The sequence below is a fragment of the Pristiophorus japonicus genome, chromosome 16, assembly GCF_044704955.1.
Source record: "Pristiophorus japonicus isolate sPriJap1 chromosome 16, sPriJap1.hap1, whole genome shotgun sequence".
Classification (NCBI taxonomy): Eukaryota; Metazoa; Chordata; class Chondrichthyes; family Pristiophoridae; genus Pristiophorus; species Pristiophorus japonicus.
Window position 1 is genome coordinate 238,223 of NC_091992.1, and position 16,225 is coordinate 254,447.

The window sequence follows — 16,225 nt, forward strand, 5'->3', positions numbered from 1 at the left end:
TCAAGTTAGGAGACCAAAACTGTACACAATATTCCAGGTGTGGCCTCACCAAGGCCCTGTCCCTGCCCCTGTACTCAAATCCCCTCGCTATGAAGGCCAACATGCCATTTGCTTTCTTAACCGCCTGCTGTACCTGCATGCCAACCTTCAATGACTGATGTACCATGACACCCAGGTGTCGTTGCACCTCCCCTTTTCCTAATCTGTCACCATTCACATAATAGTCTGTCTCTCTGTTTTTACCACCAAAGTGGATAACCTCACATTTATCCACATTATACTTCATCTGCCATGCATTTGCCCACTCACCTAACCTATCCAAGTCACTCTGCAGCCTCATAGCATCCGCCTCGCAGCTCACACTGCCACCCAACTTAGTGTCATCCGCAAATTTGGAGATACTACATTTAATCCCCTCATCTAAATCATTAATGTACAATGTAAACAGCTGGGGCCCCAGCACAGAACCTTGCGGTACCCCACTAGTCACTGCCTGCCATTCTGAAAAGTACCCATTTACTCCTAATCTTTGCTTCCTGTCTGATAACCAGTTCTCAATCCATGTCAGCACACTACCCCCAATCCCATGTGCTTTAACTTTGCACATTAATCTCTTGTGTGGAACCTTGTCGAAAGCCTTCTGAAAGTCCAAATATACCACATCAACTGGTTCTCCCTTGTCCACTCTACTGGAAACATCCTCAAAAAATTCCAGAAGATTTGTCAAGCATGATTTCCCTTTCACAAATCCATGCTGACTTGGACCTATCATGTCACCTCTTTCCAAATGCGCTGCTATGACATCCTTAATAATTGATTCCATCATTTTACCCACTACAGATGTCAGGCTGATCGGTCTATAATTCCCTGTTTTCTCTTTCCCTCCTTTTTTAAAAAAGTGCGGTTACATTGGCTACCCTCCACTCCATAGGAACTGATCCAGAGTCAATGGAATGTTGGAAAATGACTGTCAATGCATCCGCTATTTCCAAGGCCACCTCCTTAAGTACTCTGGGATGCAGTCTATCAGGCCCTGGGGATTTATCGGCCTTTAACCCCATCAATTTCCCCAACACAATTTCCCGACTAATAAGGATTTCCTTCAGTTCCTCCTTCTTATATCCGGAAGGTTGTTTGTGTCCTCCTTAGTAAATACCGAACCAAAGTACTTGTTCAATTGGTCTGCCATTTCTTTGTTCCCCGTTATGACTTTCCCTGATTCTGACTGCAGGGCACCTACGTTTGTCTTTACTAACCTTTTTCTCTTTACATATCTATAGAAACTTTTGCAGTACGTCTTAATGTTCCCTGCAAGCTTCTTCTCATAATCTATTTTCCCTGCCCTAATCAAACCCTTTGTCCTCCTCTGCTGAGTTCTAAATTTCTCCCAGTCCCCAGGTTCACTGCTATTTCTGGCCAATTTGTATGCCACTACCTTGGCTTTAATACTATCCCTGATTTCCCTTGATAGCCACGGTTGAGCCACCTTCCCTTTTTTATTTTTACACCAGACAGGGATGTACAATTGTTGTAGTTCATCCATGCGGTCTCTAAATGTCTGCCATTGCCTATCCACTGTCAACCCCTTAAGTATCATTCGCCAATCTATCCTAGCCAATTCACGCCTCATACCTTCAAAGTTACCCTTCTTTAAGTTCTGGACCATGGTCTCTGAATTAACTGTTTCATTCTCCATCCTAATGTAGAATTCCACCATATTATGGTCACTCTTCCCCAAGAGGCCTCGCACAATGAGATTGCTAATTAATCCTCTCTCATTACACAACACCCAGTCTGAGATGGTCTCCCCCCTAGTTGGTTCCTCGACATATTGGTCGAGAAAACCATCCCTTATATCAGACACGGTCACTCTGTGACCTTCACTTTATTCCCAGGACCAAGGAGTGCTGACCCTGGGTGGGACCTCCCCTTTTATACCTGGAAACCCAGGTGAGGAGTGTCTCCCGCAAGATCACCCTCTGTGGTCAGGGTGTGCATTTCTAGGGTACAGGTACAGTGTGCATGAGCTACAGTTACATAACTATTGTCATTGCAAGATGGTGAAACATATGACAGGACCATCGCCCGGTACCACCCAGAGTGGTAGCTTGTGCACCACTCCATCATAGGAGACATTTACAGTAGCACTGCCGATTACGGGAATCAGAACCTTTGTGTAAGTTCTCAGTTTGTGCGAATGGGAGTCAAAACTGGCCTTGAGGCCTTGCTGCACCACAATTTATCAAAAGTCTTTTTGCCATAATGGACTGGCATGTGCCCGTGTCCAGCTCCATTGACACCGGGAGTCCATTTAATTCAACCTTCATTCCAGCATTATTGGGAGACACTTTGTGGTAAATGTGTGCACCCCGTATACCTCTGCCTCCTCGGTCTGAGGCTCTGGTTCGTTGTGATCTGCCGTGGATCTGTTCTCCTTTGCAACATGGTGGTTTGCAGGATTAACAGGATTTGCAGCTCGCCTGCACATAGGTTGGAGGTGTCCCATTGTTCCACAGCCCTTGCAAACGTACCCTTTGAAGCAGCATGAATGGAAACGATGATCACCCCCGCAACGCCAACAAGGTGTTAATGGCCTTGCATTCATCATCCTTGATGGTGGACTCTGAGACATCTGCGGACGTGTAGCTGCAGGTATGTGTGACCTGTCCTGTACATTGCGATTTGAAAACAACATCACTTTGTTCACAGTACTTGTAGCAGCACTCGTGTGCTGCGAGATATGCTTAGTATTGTCACTGGTGGCAATGAACACCTGGGCTATCGCTATGGCTTTACTCAAGGTTGGGGTTTCTACAGTCAAAAGTTTGCGAAGTATCACTTCATGGCCAATGCCAAGTACGAAGAAGTCTCTGAGCATGTTCTCCAAATGTCCTTCAAATTTGCAATGTCCTGCAAGGCGTCTTAGCTCGGCGATATAATTTGCCACTTCCTGGCCTTCAGACCTTTTGTACGTGTAGAACAGGTATCTCGCCATCAGAACGCTTTCCTTCGGGTTCAGATGCTCCCGGACCAGTGTGCACAAATCATCGTACGATTTCTCTGTGGGTTTCGCTGGAGTGAGCAGATTTTTCATGAGGCCATACGTTGGTGCCCCGCAGACGGTGAGGAGAATCGCCCTTCGTTGGCAGCATTCGCTTCTCCTTCCAGCTCGTTGGCCACAAAGTATTGGTCGAGTCGCTCCACAAAGGTTTCCCAATCATCTCCCTCTGAGAATTTCTCCAGGATGCCCACTGTTCTCTACATCATTGGGTTCGTCTTCTGTATCTCATCGCCATTTGTTATGTATGAATAAAGAGTCTGACTGGATACTGTGAGCTCAAAGTAAAGTGTGACCTTAGTCTTTTATTGCAGGTCTCCAGAGTGCCTCTCCAGCCTGTGAGGCCTCCTTAAGTACCTATGCTCCCAAGGGATTGTTTGATCCCTTGGGACTCCAAGGGATGAGCCCTCTGGTGGGTACACAAGGTATATACAGTTTTACATATATAACAGACAGGATCCCAGTTTCTATGTGGAGTGACACAGGGGCGAGCCAGTCTGCGATGAGCCAATTGATCACAATGGCATCCTGTCCAAGCGAAGCTGCTCCCAGGCCTCCAGTCTTGGCAAGCGACCTCGAACATGGATCCATCGCTGCATCCGGAGGTTCCACTGTCCAGCCCGATGGCACAGCACCACGGCGAAATCTCCAGGACCGAGGATCCAAACTCCACTTTCCGGGCCGAGGCAGCACTCCAAAAGAGGAATATTGATGAAAGAAATGGATTCCCGACATCCAGGGTCGAACCTGTGGAAGAAAAGAGCACCACAGCCTACCTGAGGGAGAGCCAGAAGATGGCTGCCGCACCATAAGGAGCAGAACCTAAAATCAAAATGGCCGTGGCCATACCACGAGGGGCAGCATTGGAGGAGCGACATGTGACACCGAGCAGCCAATCAGATTTGAAGGCTCCCTTAAAGGAGACCGGTAACCAAAGAAATTTAAAGGGGAAGTTTCATAAGAACATAAGAATTAGGAACAGGAGTAGGCCATCTAGCCCCTCAAGCCTGCTCCGCCATTCAACAAGATCACGGCTGATCTGGCCGTGGACTCAGCTCCACTTACCCGCCCGCTCCCCGTAACCCTTAATTCCCTTATTGGTTCAACTATTTGAGTACAAGGACTTTAAAGCCAAAGATGCAATTAATTAAAGGGTGCAAGTATGAAAATGTATGCAATGTAACAATGAATTGTGATGCTGGTTTAACTAATCTGACTGATGAGATGAATACAGGTGTCAGTAAGGTTAAGAACAAGTTTATTATGCTTAACAATAATGGTAGAGAATGTGAAATGCCTAATGTAACCATGTCTGTTGAAACCAGGAACACCCAAAAGTGATGCAAATGACAGAATGTACAATGCAGGCTCGACTATGTGTGATCAGAGCCAAGGTGTCGTGTATACCAGTAGGACACTGCCAAAGGACATTGGGTCCTACAGGGACCATGCTGATGCCAATGGAATCCCCCTGTGGGAGAATCCCAGGTCCAGCAGGCTACCTGACCATGTAGCTTGGACCTTTGGACCAAATGTGATGCCCCTTGTAGGACACACACACACCCAGTGGGAGCAGACCCACTACAGGGACAGTGGTCAATGGGCAGCCCAGCCACCACCAATGGCAACCTGCACTAGACCAACCCTACAGCCCCTGGCCACCAGGGTCAACACCAGGAGCATGAGGCCAATACCCTCCAGCTTCCCTGGTAAACCCTGGGATGACCTGACCCTCATCCCAATTGGTGGACAAGGAGCCCACCCAGTCCTGTGGCCCTGCCCACCACCTCACAACTACCCACATCAGTGTATACACACCACATCCACTGCTGCCGTGGCTACCCCCCTGAGGGATCCCACAACAGTGACACCCACATGGTTTGTGTGTGAGGGAGGGGAAACGTACAAGGCCAGCCTCAAGCACAGGGGTCACACCTGGTAACCACACAACCCTCACCACAACCCCCCATAGCCCACCACTGATCAGCTGGGCATGACAATAGGGATATGAAAAATGCTTAGAGGGGAGTGTTGTGTATGCATGCCTGTTAACTGTGTGATGTCTGTAAAACTGTTATGCAACACTGAATGTACCCTTACACTGTACACACCTTACCTGTACACCAGAGGGTGCTGCTGCTGGAGACCTAAGTGCACACTGCAGGTAACCCAGTATAAAAAGGAACTCACAGCTTGTTGTCCTCACTCGAGGAGCTGCAAATAAAGGACTACAGGTCTACACAGTTTAAGTATCATACCCTGCCTCATGGAGTCAGTACTAAAGGTGCCTACATACACTACAGATAGAGTATATTATTATGCCATCCAGTATGTCTACAGCTTCCATTGAGAGCCTTCATGTCATGTTTGCTACTCCTGGTTTGCCTGACAGTGTTGTGAGCTACAACGGATCTTGCTTCACAAGTCTGGAGTTTCAAGAGTTCATGAAACTCAATGGTATTAAACATGTGAGGTCAGCCCCATTCAAACCTGCTTCTAATGGTCAAACAGAGCTTGCTGTACAAACAATCAAGCAGAGTATGAAACGTGTAACTCAGTGCTCACTGCAGACTCGCTTGTCTTGTATGCTGCTCAGTTACAGGACCAGACCTCATACACTTACTGGGGTCTCCCCTGCTGAACTATTGATGAAGAGAAATCTCGACCAAGCTCTCTCTTATTCATCCCGATTTGAGTAATCGTGTTGAAAACAGACATCAAAGTCAGCAAGGGTATCATGATCGTGCTGCTGTGTCACGTGACATATGTCAACGATCCGGTTCAGGTACTGAACTATGATCAAGGTCCAAAGTGGATCGTCGGTACTGTTACAGCCAAGGAGGGTAACAGAGTGTTTATTGTCGTGCTCAAGAATGGGTAAACATGCAGGAAACATGTTGATCAGATAAAACTGCGGCACACGGATGAACTGGAACCGCTTGAGGAAGATGCAGTCAGTGACCAACCAACCAATGTTCATTCATCAGAGGAGCTTGCTGTCATTATTGAAACTGGACCTCCAGTCCCTGATGTGGTCATTACCGCTCCCATCAGATCGGTTACAACTGACTCAGAACACTCGCCTAGAACTCAAGTTGAACTGAGACGATCAACTCGTGAGCGGAAAGTCCCAGGCCGTCTTAATTTGTAAAAAGACTGATATTAAGATCTTGAAAGGGGATGTTGTTTTTTTTAATGCTTAGGGTCACCAGTCACCGGGGGTGCCACTGTCAGAGGTCATCAGGCTGTACACGCGCGCAGTCACTGGTATATAAGCGCGGATACTATGTCACACGGGTTACTTTGGGCGCGAATAAAGTTGGATCAGGTTTACACCTGAGGCAGTTTATAGTAACAAGTCTTTTGAGTCATTACATTCATTACAATCATTACCTACACCTGGGAGTCCCTGGCCAAAGACCGCACTAAGTGGAGGAAGAGCATCCAGGAGGGCGCCGAGAGCATGCAGAAAACAAGCGCAGACAGTGAAAAGAGTGTGCGGCAAACCGGACTCCCCACCCACCCTTTCCTTCAACCACTGTCTGTCCCACCGGTGACAGAGACTGTAATTACCGTATTGGACTGTTCAGTCACCTGAGAACTCACTTTTAGAGTGGAAGCACGTTATCCTCGATTTCGAGGGACTGCCTATGATGATGACGGAGTGTGTATGGACTCAGCAAGGCCCCGCAAAAGCCGGTTTTGATGTGCACGCGCTGAAAACCTGCTTTTCCGATCGGTCAAGTTCTGGCTTGACAGATCCAATGCATCTCGGCTGCAAGGACATTCGCACGGACAAGATTGCGCTATTTGCCCATCTCTTGCCTGGCGAATGGCCTTAAAACTCTTGCGCCTGGTAAAAGCAGGCGCATAGCCTACTTTTACTCGCGTAAGAGTTTTAAAACATATAAAAATAAAATGTAATATATTTACAAAAACCATGCCCACTAAGGTAAGTCTATTTTAAACCCTAATTACAAAACTTTTTTAAAAATCCGAAAAATATATATCTTTTCTAACACATTTATTAACTTTAATTTAAATTAATGTTAAATATCAGATTTTTTTTTTTTGTGTTTTAGTGTGGGGGGGGTGGGGAGGGAGGGTTTCTCATTCACAATGAGAGCTCCTAATTACGGAGTGCCCATTGTTATGAATGAGAATACTTTACCTTGATTGGCTGTCTGGTGCCACATGACTCCGGCCTCTCCATGCCTATCTGCACGAAGTGAACGCGCTCCGATGCGTGGGGAGTGGGTCCTCTGACCGGGATCGCCGGAGGGCGCAGCACCAAAGGGTCGGTGCGAACACCCGCGGGAAGTCCAGCACCGAGACTTCAGGCCCAAAGTAAATGTTGCGTAACTGAGCTTCAATTAATACAGTTGTTGAGACTAAATAACTAAGTGTCACTTACAAGCTATTGTGGTCTGGTCTGGTTTTCTCTGGGTCCGAACTAGGATCACAGCAGAGAACTGAACTCTCAGGATCTGATTTTGTAAGTTTAACCCTTTCATACCCTTGGTGTACGGCCAACATAGATTCTCTCTACATCAAGAGACATTTCAACTATCAGTATATTCCTGACGCAACACAAGGAACAGAAAATCTAACAGTTTAATTGGACATAAATTTACCGGTAAAATGGTACAGGCACTCAGGCTTTATTGAATAAAAGAGTAGGCGGCCATTTCTAAAGTAATGAAGTCATTTTATGCGCATATCAAACATGTGGTGTGCAGTTTTCGATTGACGTATTTTATTTTAATTGGCTTACCACCAGTGCTGGAATACTGCCAATCAGAACATGGAGGCCCCAGAGCTAGTCTAGGCTTCGCACCCATGTTGCGTTTTCAACAGCCATTTTTTGATCCTTTCCCAAGTTCGTAATGTTCCATCATAATGACAAAAGATTGAAACTCCAATATAATCAGTCACTATTAACCCCACCCACGGTTTAAAATATACGTCCACAGCCATCGTATCTGCACCTGCTGCCATTGTTACGGCGGTGGGTTGAGGTGAGTGACCCGTGGCACAGAGGCACGTCACCTCATTATATTTAAATCAAGCTCCTACAGTGCAGTTGGCAGCCTGATTTAAATTTAACGCTGGCTGGCCGGCTGGGTTTCCCAAGGCTCAGAAAACCCAGGAGCAAATAGCAAGTGCATTTTGGAGCATTACTGTGGGCCAGGAGGAGCAGGAGATATTCCTCCACCCCCAGCACCTCAAGCAAACCTTCTGCTAATCGTGGCCTCTCGCTGCTGCTAATGGCCGACCCACACCCCTCTAAACCCCGATCTCCAGCCAGCACTGATTGAACAACACCCCCTCCAACCCCTGGTTACATTTCAGAAGCACAGCAGTTCCTGATTGAGGAGTATACTTGCAGAGTTTAATTTTATGATTTCCAGTCCCTCTATGCTGTTCTCACACTGGTATATCACATGACCACATTAATGGTGTCAGGTGCACCTTACACGCATATATCTAGACCAGCACTACAGCCTGAACTGGCTATGCAGCCAGCCTTATACCAATACTGTCAGCCATGGATCATCACAATACAGAACAAGGGTAGAAGTCTAATGTACAAACTCACAGGTTCCTGTCGATTATGCTCTGCTCTGACAGTATGGGTTTTTTGGAATTATTTCTGAATTTATCCAATTTCAGCTGTGCTGTGTTTTCATCAAACCTGTTGCCCTGACTGGAGTCACATATACTTGCCTTCTATTTGCTATACAACTCATTTTATCTCTGATTCCATTAACAATTAACAATATACTTTCATATTGTGAATTTAAATAAAGACTATAAACTTGAATACTTACATTACACTTACACTAAAGCAAAACATTTCAAGAATGTTGTTTGAAGTAGATCAATTGGAGCAGGGCTGATATACACTGCTCCAACATTGAACTATTGAGCACTCACCTGCTGGAGTTATGCTGCAGATCTAATTCTCTGCATTTCGTCAATACAGGGAATTACATTTCCTCCTGCATTTCAGAGCCAAATGTGTTAAGAATTTAGAGCGAACAGAACATTCTTTGTATTTTACCCAGCATGTGATTCACACCTTTCACAAATTCCCAGAAAGGCTGAAAAACTAAAGATAGTTTTATAAATGTAACCACATCTGGAGCATTTTTATTCAGTTCATATGTGGGTTATGCTGCTGCTAAAACATTTAATCAAATATAGCATAGATCAGATAATCTACTGAATAAATCCTTCCTGTGAATGAATCATCTGCAGCAAGTTATTTTTTTGGGTTCACTGTTCAATTTCTTCTTCAAGTTCAATCATGTCCTTGTAATTCCGTTTGAAAAAGCCACACTGTGAAGGGGAAAGAAAATTAATGTAAGAAATTAAGACTATATGAGCATGATTAAAAGACAGCTTATTGGAGGTGAAGGCAGTGCGAGTTCAGAACTGGGTAAATGCCATCGGTGGGCAGTATTCAGCTATACATCACCTCCCTGCGTTTACATTTGAGGTAGATTGTATGAGTTTGCACTCCTCGCATGGAATCATTAGCCATGGAGAGCACCTATCAGAACTTTGGCCAATGAGATTTTCAAACCATGAATTTTAATTTGCCTGCTGGGAGTGCCAATCCATACAATCTACTCTGCGCAAAATAGTGTGAGACATGTACACATAATGGTACTTCTCAATACAGAACTATATGTTACTGCTCCTTTGGAACCTTAAAATTTGACTTATGGTAAAAGAGTCATGAATTCAACCCAAATCAACACTTGATGGGAAAGAATATTAACAAATAAATAATGGAAAAGAACGTCATGCTGAATCAAGGCTGATCACATGTCCAATGTTGAACTGGACAATCCTATTTCAGGACTGCCGCAAATTTTGGTAAATTAAAATCAAATAATAATGATCCAGTGCCATGTTTTTAAATAGGCCGTGTACACATGGAAAACAGTCTGCTCATTACAATAGGCCAAAGCTTGCTGGTAAAATAACAGCGTGTTAACAATGCATGCTGTTATTAATGCACAAATCGGCCAGCAAATTCAGGGGATTACGAAATATGCCGTGAGTTGCAAATCTCCAGAACTTGCTGGTCGATTTATACCAGTCCGCCACTTGCACAGATGACATGTCACCCTTAGCCTCCCCATTATTTTTCAGAACTTGCTGGCTTTGCACAACAGTTGCCCATTAAACTTGGGCTGGCCATTCCAAATTCTCAGCTTCCATGTACAGTAATTCTATCTGATCTGTCGATTCCCCACCCTCTATGTGCAGTAGTTCTATCTCTTTCCCTTCCTTCTATGGTTCTGGCAACACGCTTCAAATAAGACGTTCATGAAACAGTTGAGTGCACGGAACAGACTTTATTCATACAGCATAGGTGAACAATCTATACAGTACAAGGGTAGCATCAGATTCCTTTCCCTCTCTTTCCAGCTACCTAACGTTATCCCTGGAACAATTTCTTATATAGTACTGTTTTCTATAAAAGTAACATGTTATACTTCGTGGATAGACAGACCTTTGGACTTACAACCCCTCTACATCCTTTAGTTACCTCCCAACTTATGATTAGCCATCTCCAGACTATATCAAGGATACTGTGTTTATTCCAAAGCATAGAATATTACAGCTCAGAACGAGGCCATTTGGTCGCTGGTGGCTGTGTCGGCTCTTGTGAAGAGCAGAGCAGTTGGTGCCACTCCCATGATCCTTCCCCATAACCTTGCAATTTTTTCGCCTATAAATATTAATCCAATTCCCTTTTGAAGGCTACTAGTGTAATTTGCATTCCAAATCCTAACCACTCGTTGCATAAAAAAGATTTTCCTGATGTCGCCTCTGGTTCTTTTGCTAATCATTTTAAATCTGTGCCCTCTGGTTACTGACCCTTAGAACATTAGAACATAAGAATTAGGCACAGGATTAGGCCATCTAGCCCCTCGAGCCTGCTCCGCCATTCAAAAAGATCATGGCTGATCTGGCCGTGGACTCAGCTCCACTTACCCGCCCGCTCCCCATAACCCTTAATTCCCTTATTGGTTAAAAATCTGTCTGTTATTTGAATACATTCAATGAGCTAGCCTCAACTGCTTCCTTGGGCAGAGAATTCCACAGATTCACAACCCTCTGGGAGAAGAAATTCCATCTCAACTCGGTTTTAAATTGGCTCCCCTGTATTTTGAGGCTGTGCCCCCTAGTTCTAGTCTCCCCGACCAGTGGAAACAACCTCTCTGCCTCGATCTTGTCTATCTCTTTCATTATTTTAAATGTTTCTATAAGATCACCCCTCATCCTTCTGAACTTCAACGAGTAAAGACCCAGTCTACTCAATCTATCTTTATAAGGTAACCCCCTCATCTCCGGAATCAGCCTAGTGAATCGTCTCTGTACCCCCTCCAAAGCTAGTATATCCTTCCTTAAGTAAGGTGATCAAAACTGCACACAGTACTCCAGGTACGGCCTCACCAATACACTGTACAGTTGCAGCAGGACCTCCCTGCTTTTGTACTCCATCCCTCTCGCAATGAAGGCCAACATTCCATTCACCTTCCTGATTACCTGCTGCACCTGCAAACTAACTTTTTGGGATTCATGCACAAGGACCCCCAGGTCCCTCTGCACCGCAGCATGTTGTAATTTCTCTCCATTCAAATAATATTCCCTTTTACAGTTTTTTTTTCCCCAAGGTGGATGACCTCACATTTTCCGACATTGTATTCCATCTGCCAAACCTTAGCCCATTCGCTTAACCTATCCAAATCTCTTTGCAGCCTCTCTGTGTCCTCTACACAACCCGCTTTCCCACTAATCTTTGTGTCATCTGCAAATTTTGTTACACTACACTCTGACCCCTCTTCCAGGTCATCAATGTATATTGTAAACAGTTGTGGTCCCAGCACCGATCCCTGTGGCACACCACTAACCACCGATTTCCAACCCGAAAAGGACACATTTATCCCGACACTCTGCTTTCTGTTCGCCAGCCAATTCTCGATCCATGCTAATACATTTCCTCTGACTCCGCGTACCTTTATCTTCTGCAGTAACCTTTTGTGTGGCACCTTATCGAATGCATTTTGGAAATCTAAATACACCACATCCATCGGTACACCTCTATCCACCATGCTCGTTATAGCCTCAAAGAATTCCAGTAAATTAGTTAAACATGATTTCCCCTTCATGAATCCATGTTGCGTCTGCTTGATTGCAGTATTCCTATCTAGATGTCCCGCTTTTTCTTCCTTAATGATAGCTTCAAGCATTTTCCCCACTACAGATGTTAAACTAACCGGCCTATAGTTACCTGCCTTTTGTCTGCCCCCTTTTTAAAACAGAGGCGTTACATTGCTGCTTTCCAATCCGCTGGAACCTCCCCAGAGTCCAGAGAATGAGATTATAACGAATGCATCTGCTATAACTTCTGCCATCTCTTTTAATACCCTAGGATGCATTTAATCAGGACCAGGGGACTTGTCTACCTCGAGTCCCATTAGCCTGTCCAGCACTACCCCCCTAGTGATAGTGATTGTCTCAAGGTCCTCCCTTCCCACATTCCCGTGACCAGCAATTTTTGGCATGGTTTTTGTGTCTTCCACTAGGAAGACCGAAGCAAAATAATTGTTTAAGGCCTCAGCCATTTCCACATTTCCCATTATTAAATCCCCCTTCTCATCTTCTAAGGGACCAACATTTACTTTAGTCACTCTCTTCCGTTTTATATATCGGTAAAAGCTTTTACTATCTGTTTTTATGTTTTGCGCAAGTTTACTTTCATAATCTATCTTTCCTTTCTTTATTGTTTTCTTAGTCATTCTTTGCTGTCATTTAAAATGTTCCCAATCTTCTAGTTTCCTACTAACCTTGGCCACCTTATACGCATTGGTTTTTAATTTGATACTCTCCTTTATTTCCTTGGTTATCCATAGCTGGTTATCCCTTCTCTTACCGCCCTTCTTTTTCACTGGAATATATTTTTGTTGAGCACTATGAAAGAGCTCCTTAAAAGTCCTCCACTGTTCCTCAATTGTGCCACCGTTTAGTCTGTGTTCCCAGTCTACTTTAGCCAACTCTGCCCTCATCCCATGTAGTCCCTTTTGTTTAAGCATAGTACGCTCGTTTGAGACACTACTTCCTCACTCTCAATCTGTATTACAAATTCAACCATACTGTGATCACTCATTCAGAGAGGCTCTTTTACTAGGAGATCGTTTATTATTCCTGACTCATTACACAGGACCAGATCTAAGATAGCTTGCTCCCTTGTAGGTTCTGTAACATACTGTTCTAAGAAACAATCCCGTATGCATTCTATGAATTCCTCCTCCAGGCTACCCTGTGCGATTTGAGTTGACCAATCGATATGTAGGTTAAAATCCCCCATGATTACTGCCGTTCCTTTTTCACATGCCTCCATTATTCCCTTGATTATTGTCCGCCCCACCGTGAAGTTATTATTTGGGGGCCTGTAAACTACGCCCACCAGTGAATTTTTCCCCTTACTATCTCTAATCTCCACCCACAATGATTCAACATTTTGTTCATTAGAGCCAATATCATCTCTCACAACTGCCCTGATATCATCCTTTATTAACAGAGCTACCCCACCTCCTTTCCCTTCTTGTCTATCTTTCCGAATTGTCAGATACCACTGTATGTTTAATTCCCAGTCTTGGCCACCCTGCAACCACGTTTCTGTAATGGCCACCAAATCATATCCATTTGTAATGATTTGTGCCGTCAACTCATTTACTTTATTTCAAATGCTGCGTGCATTTAGGTAGAGTGTTTTAATACTAGTTTTTAAACCATGATTTTTAGTCTTGACCCCTCCTGCAGCCCCCTTATATTCATACATATTGTCCCTTCCTATCACCTTGTGGTTTACACTTACCCCAGTGCTACTCTGCTCTGTTGCCTCCTGCCTTTTGCATTCTTTCTTGGGGTCCTGTTCATCTGAGCTCTCACCCACTCTAACTAGCTCAGAGCCCTCTCCTGGGTTCTCGCATTGAGGCACAGAGCTTTCAGGCTTGCCTTTTTATTACACTTTGACCCTTCAGCCATTGGAAACTGTCTCTCTTTATTTACTTGATCTGAACCCTTCCTGATTTTAATCACCTCTCTCTAATCTCCTCTTAGACTTCTCCAATCTATACACGTAACTGTAATCATTAATGGAACCATTCTAGGAAATCTCTTCTGTACCCTCTCCACAGCCTTCACATCCTGCCTAAAGTGTGGTGGCCAGAATTGGACACAATACTCCAGCTAGGGCTAAACTAGTATTTTATATAGGTTTACCATAACTTCCTGGCTTTTGTATTCTCTGCCTCTATTTATTGAGTCCAGGATCCATTATGCTTTATAAACTGCTTTGTTAATCTGTCCTGCCACTTTCAGATTTGTGCACATTCATTCCTCAGTCTCTCTGTTCTTGCACCTTTAAAATTGTACCATTTAGCTTCTATTGTCTCTCCTCATTCTTCCTACCAAAATGGATCTCTTCACAGTTTTCTGCGTTTAATTTCATCTGCCATGTGTGTGCCCATTTCACCAGCCTGTCTATGTCCACTCGAAGTCTATTATTTTCTTCCACACTGTTTACTATATTTCAAAATTTTGTGTCATCTGCAAATTTCAAAATTGTGCCCTGTACCCACAATTCCATATCATTAATGTATATCAAAAACAGCGGTAGTCCTAGTAATGACTCTGGGGGGAACATCACTGTATATCTTTCTCAGTCTGATTAACTCTGTTTCCTATGCCTTAGCTAATGTAGTATCCATGCTGCTGCCCCTTTTATCCCATGGGTTTCAATTTTGCTAACAAGCCGCATATGTGGGACTTTATTAAATGCCTTTTGAAAGTCCATATATACATCAACTGCATTGTCCTCATCCACTCTCTCTGTTACTTCATCAAAAACTCAATCAGGTTAGTCAAACACGATTTACCCGGAACAAACCTGTGCTGCCTCTCCTTTAATTAGTCCATGTTTACCCAAGTGGCTGTTAATTTTCTCCCGGATTATTGTTTTTAAAAGTTTCTCCACCACCGACGTTAAACTGACAGGCCTGTAATTGCCGGGTTTATCCCTCTCCACCTTTTTGAACAAGGCGTAACATCCAGCTCTCTGGCACCACCCCTGTATCTAATGAAGATTGGAAGATTGTGGCCAGCATTTCCACAATCTCTATCCTTGCTTCTCTCAACAATCTTGGATACATCCCATCCGGAGTGGGTGACTAATCTACTTTAAGTACGGCTAGCCTTTCTAGTACCTCCTCTTTATCAGTTTTTACCTCAGCCAGTATCCAGTCCTATTCCTTGGTAAACGTTGATGCAAAGTAGACATTTACTACCTCAGCCATGCCTTCTGCCTCCATCAGTAGTTTTCCATTTGGTCCCTAATCGGCCCCACCGCTCCTCTGACAACCTTTTTACTGTTATTGTGCCAAGAGAAGAGCTTTGGGTTCCATTTTATGTTAGCTGCCAATCTATTTTACTGTGTCTGCTGCTCTTATTGCTGTTTTCACATATCCTCTGCACTTTTCATATTCAGCCTGATTCTCCATTGTATTATCAGGTTGACATCTGTCATAGGCCCATTGTTTCTGCTTCATCCTACTCTCTAACTTCTTCATCATCCAGGGAGCTCTGGCTTTGGTTGCCCTCCCTTTCTCCCCTTGACTGTACCTGAAACATCTCCTCTTTAAAGGCCGCCCACTGTTCCATTGCATTTCTGCCTAACAGTCTTTGACTCCAATTTACACAGACCAGATTCCTCCTCAATTCTCTGAAATGAGCACTCCTCCAGTTAAGTATTTTTATTCTAGATTGCTCCTCGTCCTTCTCTATAACTAATCTAAACTGTACGATACTATGATCACTATTCCCAAGATGCTCCCCACACTGTGACATTCTCCACTTGACCCACTTCATTCCCCAGGACTAGAACCAGCAAATGCCTCCTTCCTTGTTGGGCAGGAAACATACTGATCAAGAAAAGTCTCCTGAACACATTTTAGAAATTCCTCCCCTTCTCTGCCCTGAACACAATCACTGCCCCATTCAATATTGAGGTAGTTAAAGTTTCCCATTATCACTACTCTATAGTCCTTGACTTCAGCATGTGCCTCGTGTGAGTCTGTACTGCAG

General features: G+C 44.3%; 1 protein-coding gene across 2 annotated transcripts in view; it reads right to left on the minus strand.

Moving 5' to 3' along the window:
- Positions 1-7,658: 7,658 nt before the first annotated feature.
- Positions 7,659-16,225, minus strand: part of LOC139226240 (integrin alpha-E-like) — a 244,876-nt gene continuing 236,309 nt past the window's right edge. For both annotated transcript variants that reach the window (XM_070856861.1, XM_070856862.1), the window contains one exon: positions 7,659-9,400. In XM_070856861.1, coding sequence (XP_070712962.1) covers positions 9,338-9,400 — 63 coding nt within the window. In that variant the 3' untranslated portion in view covers positions 7,659-9,337. The remainder of the gene's footprint in view (positions 9,401-16,225) is intronic.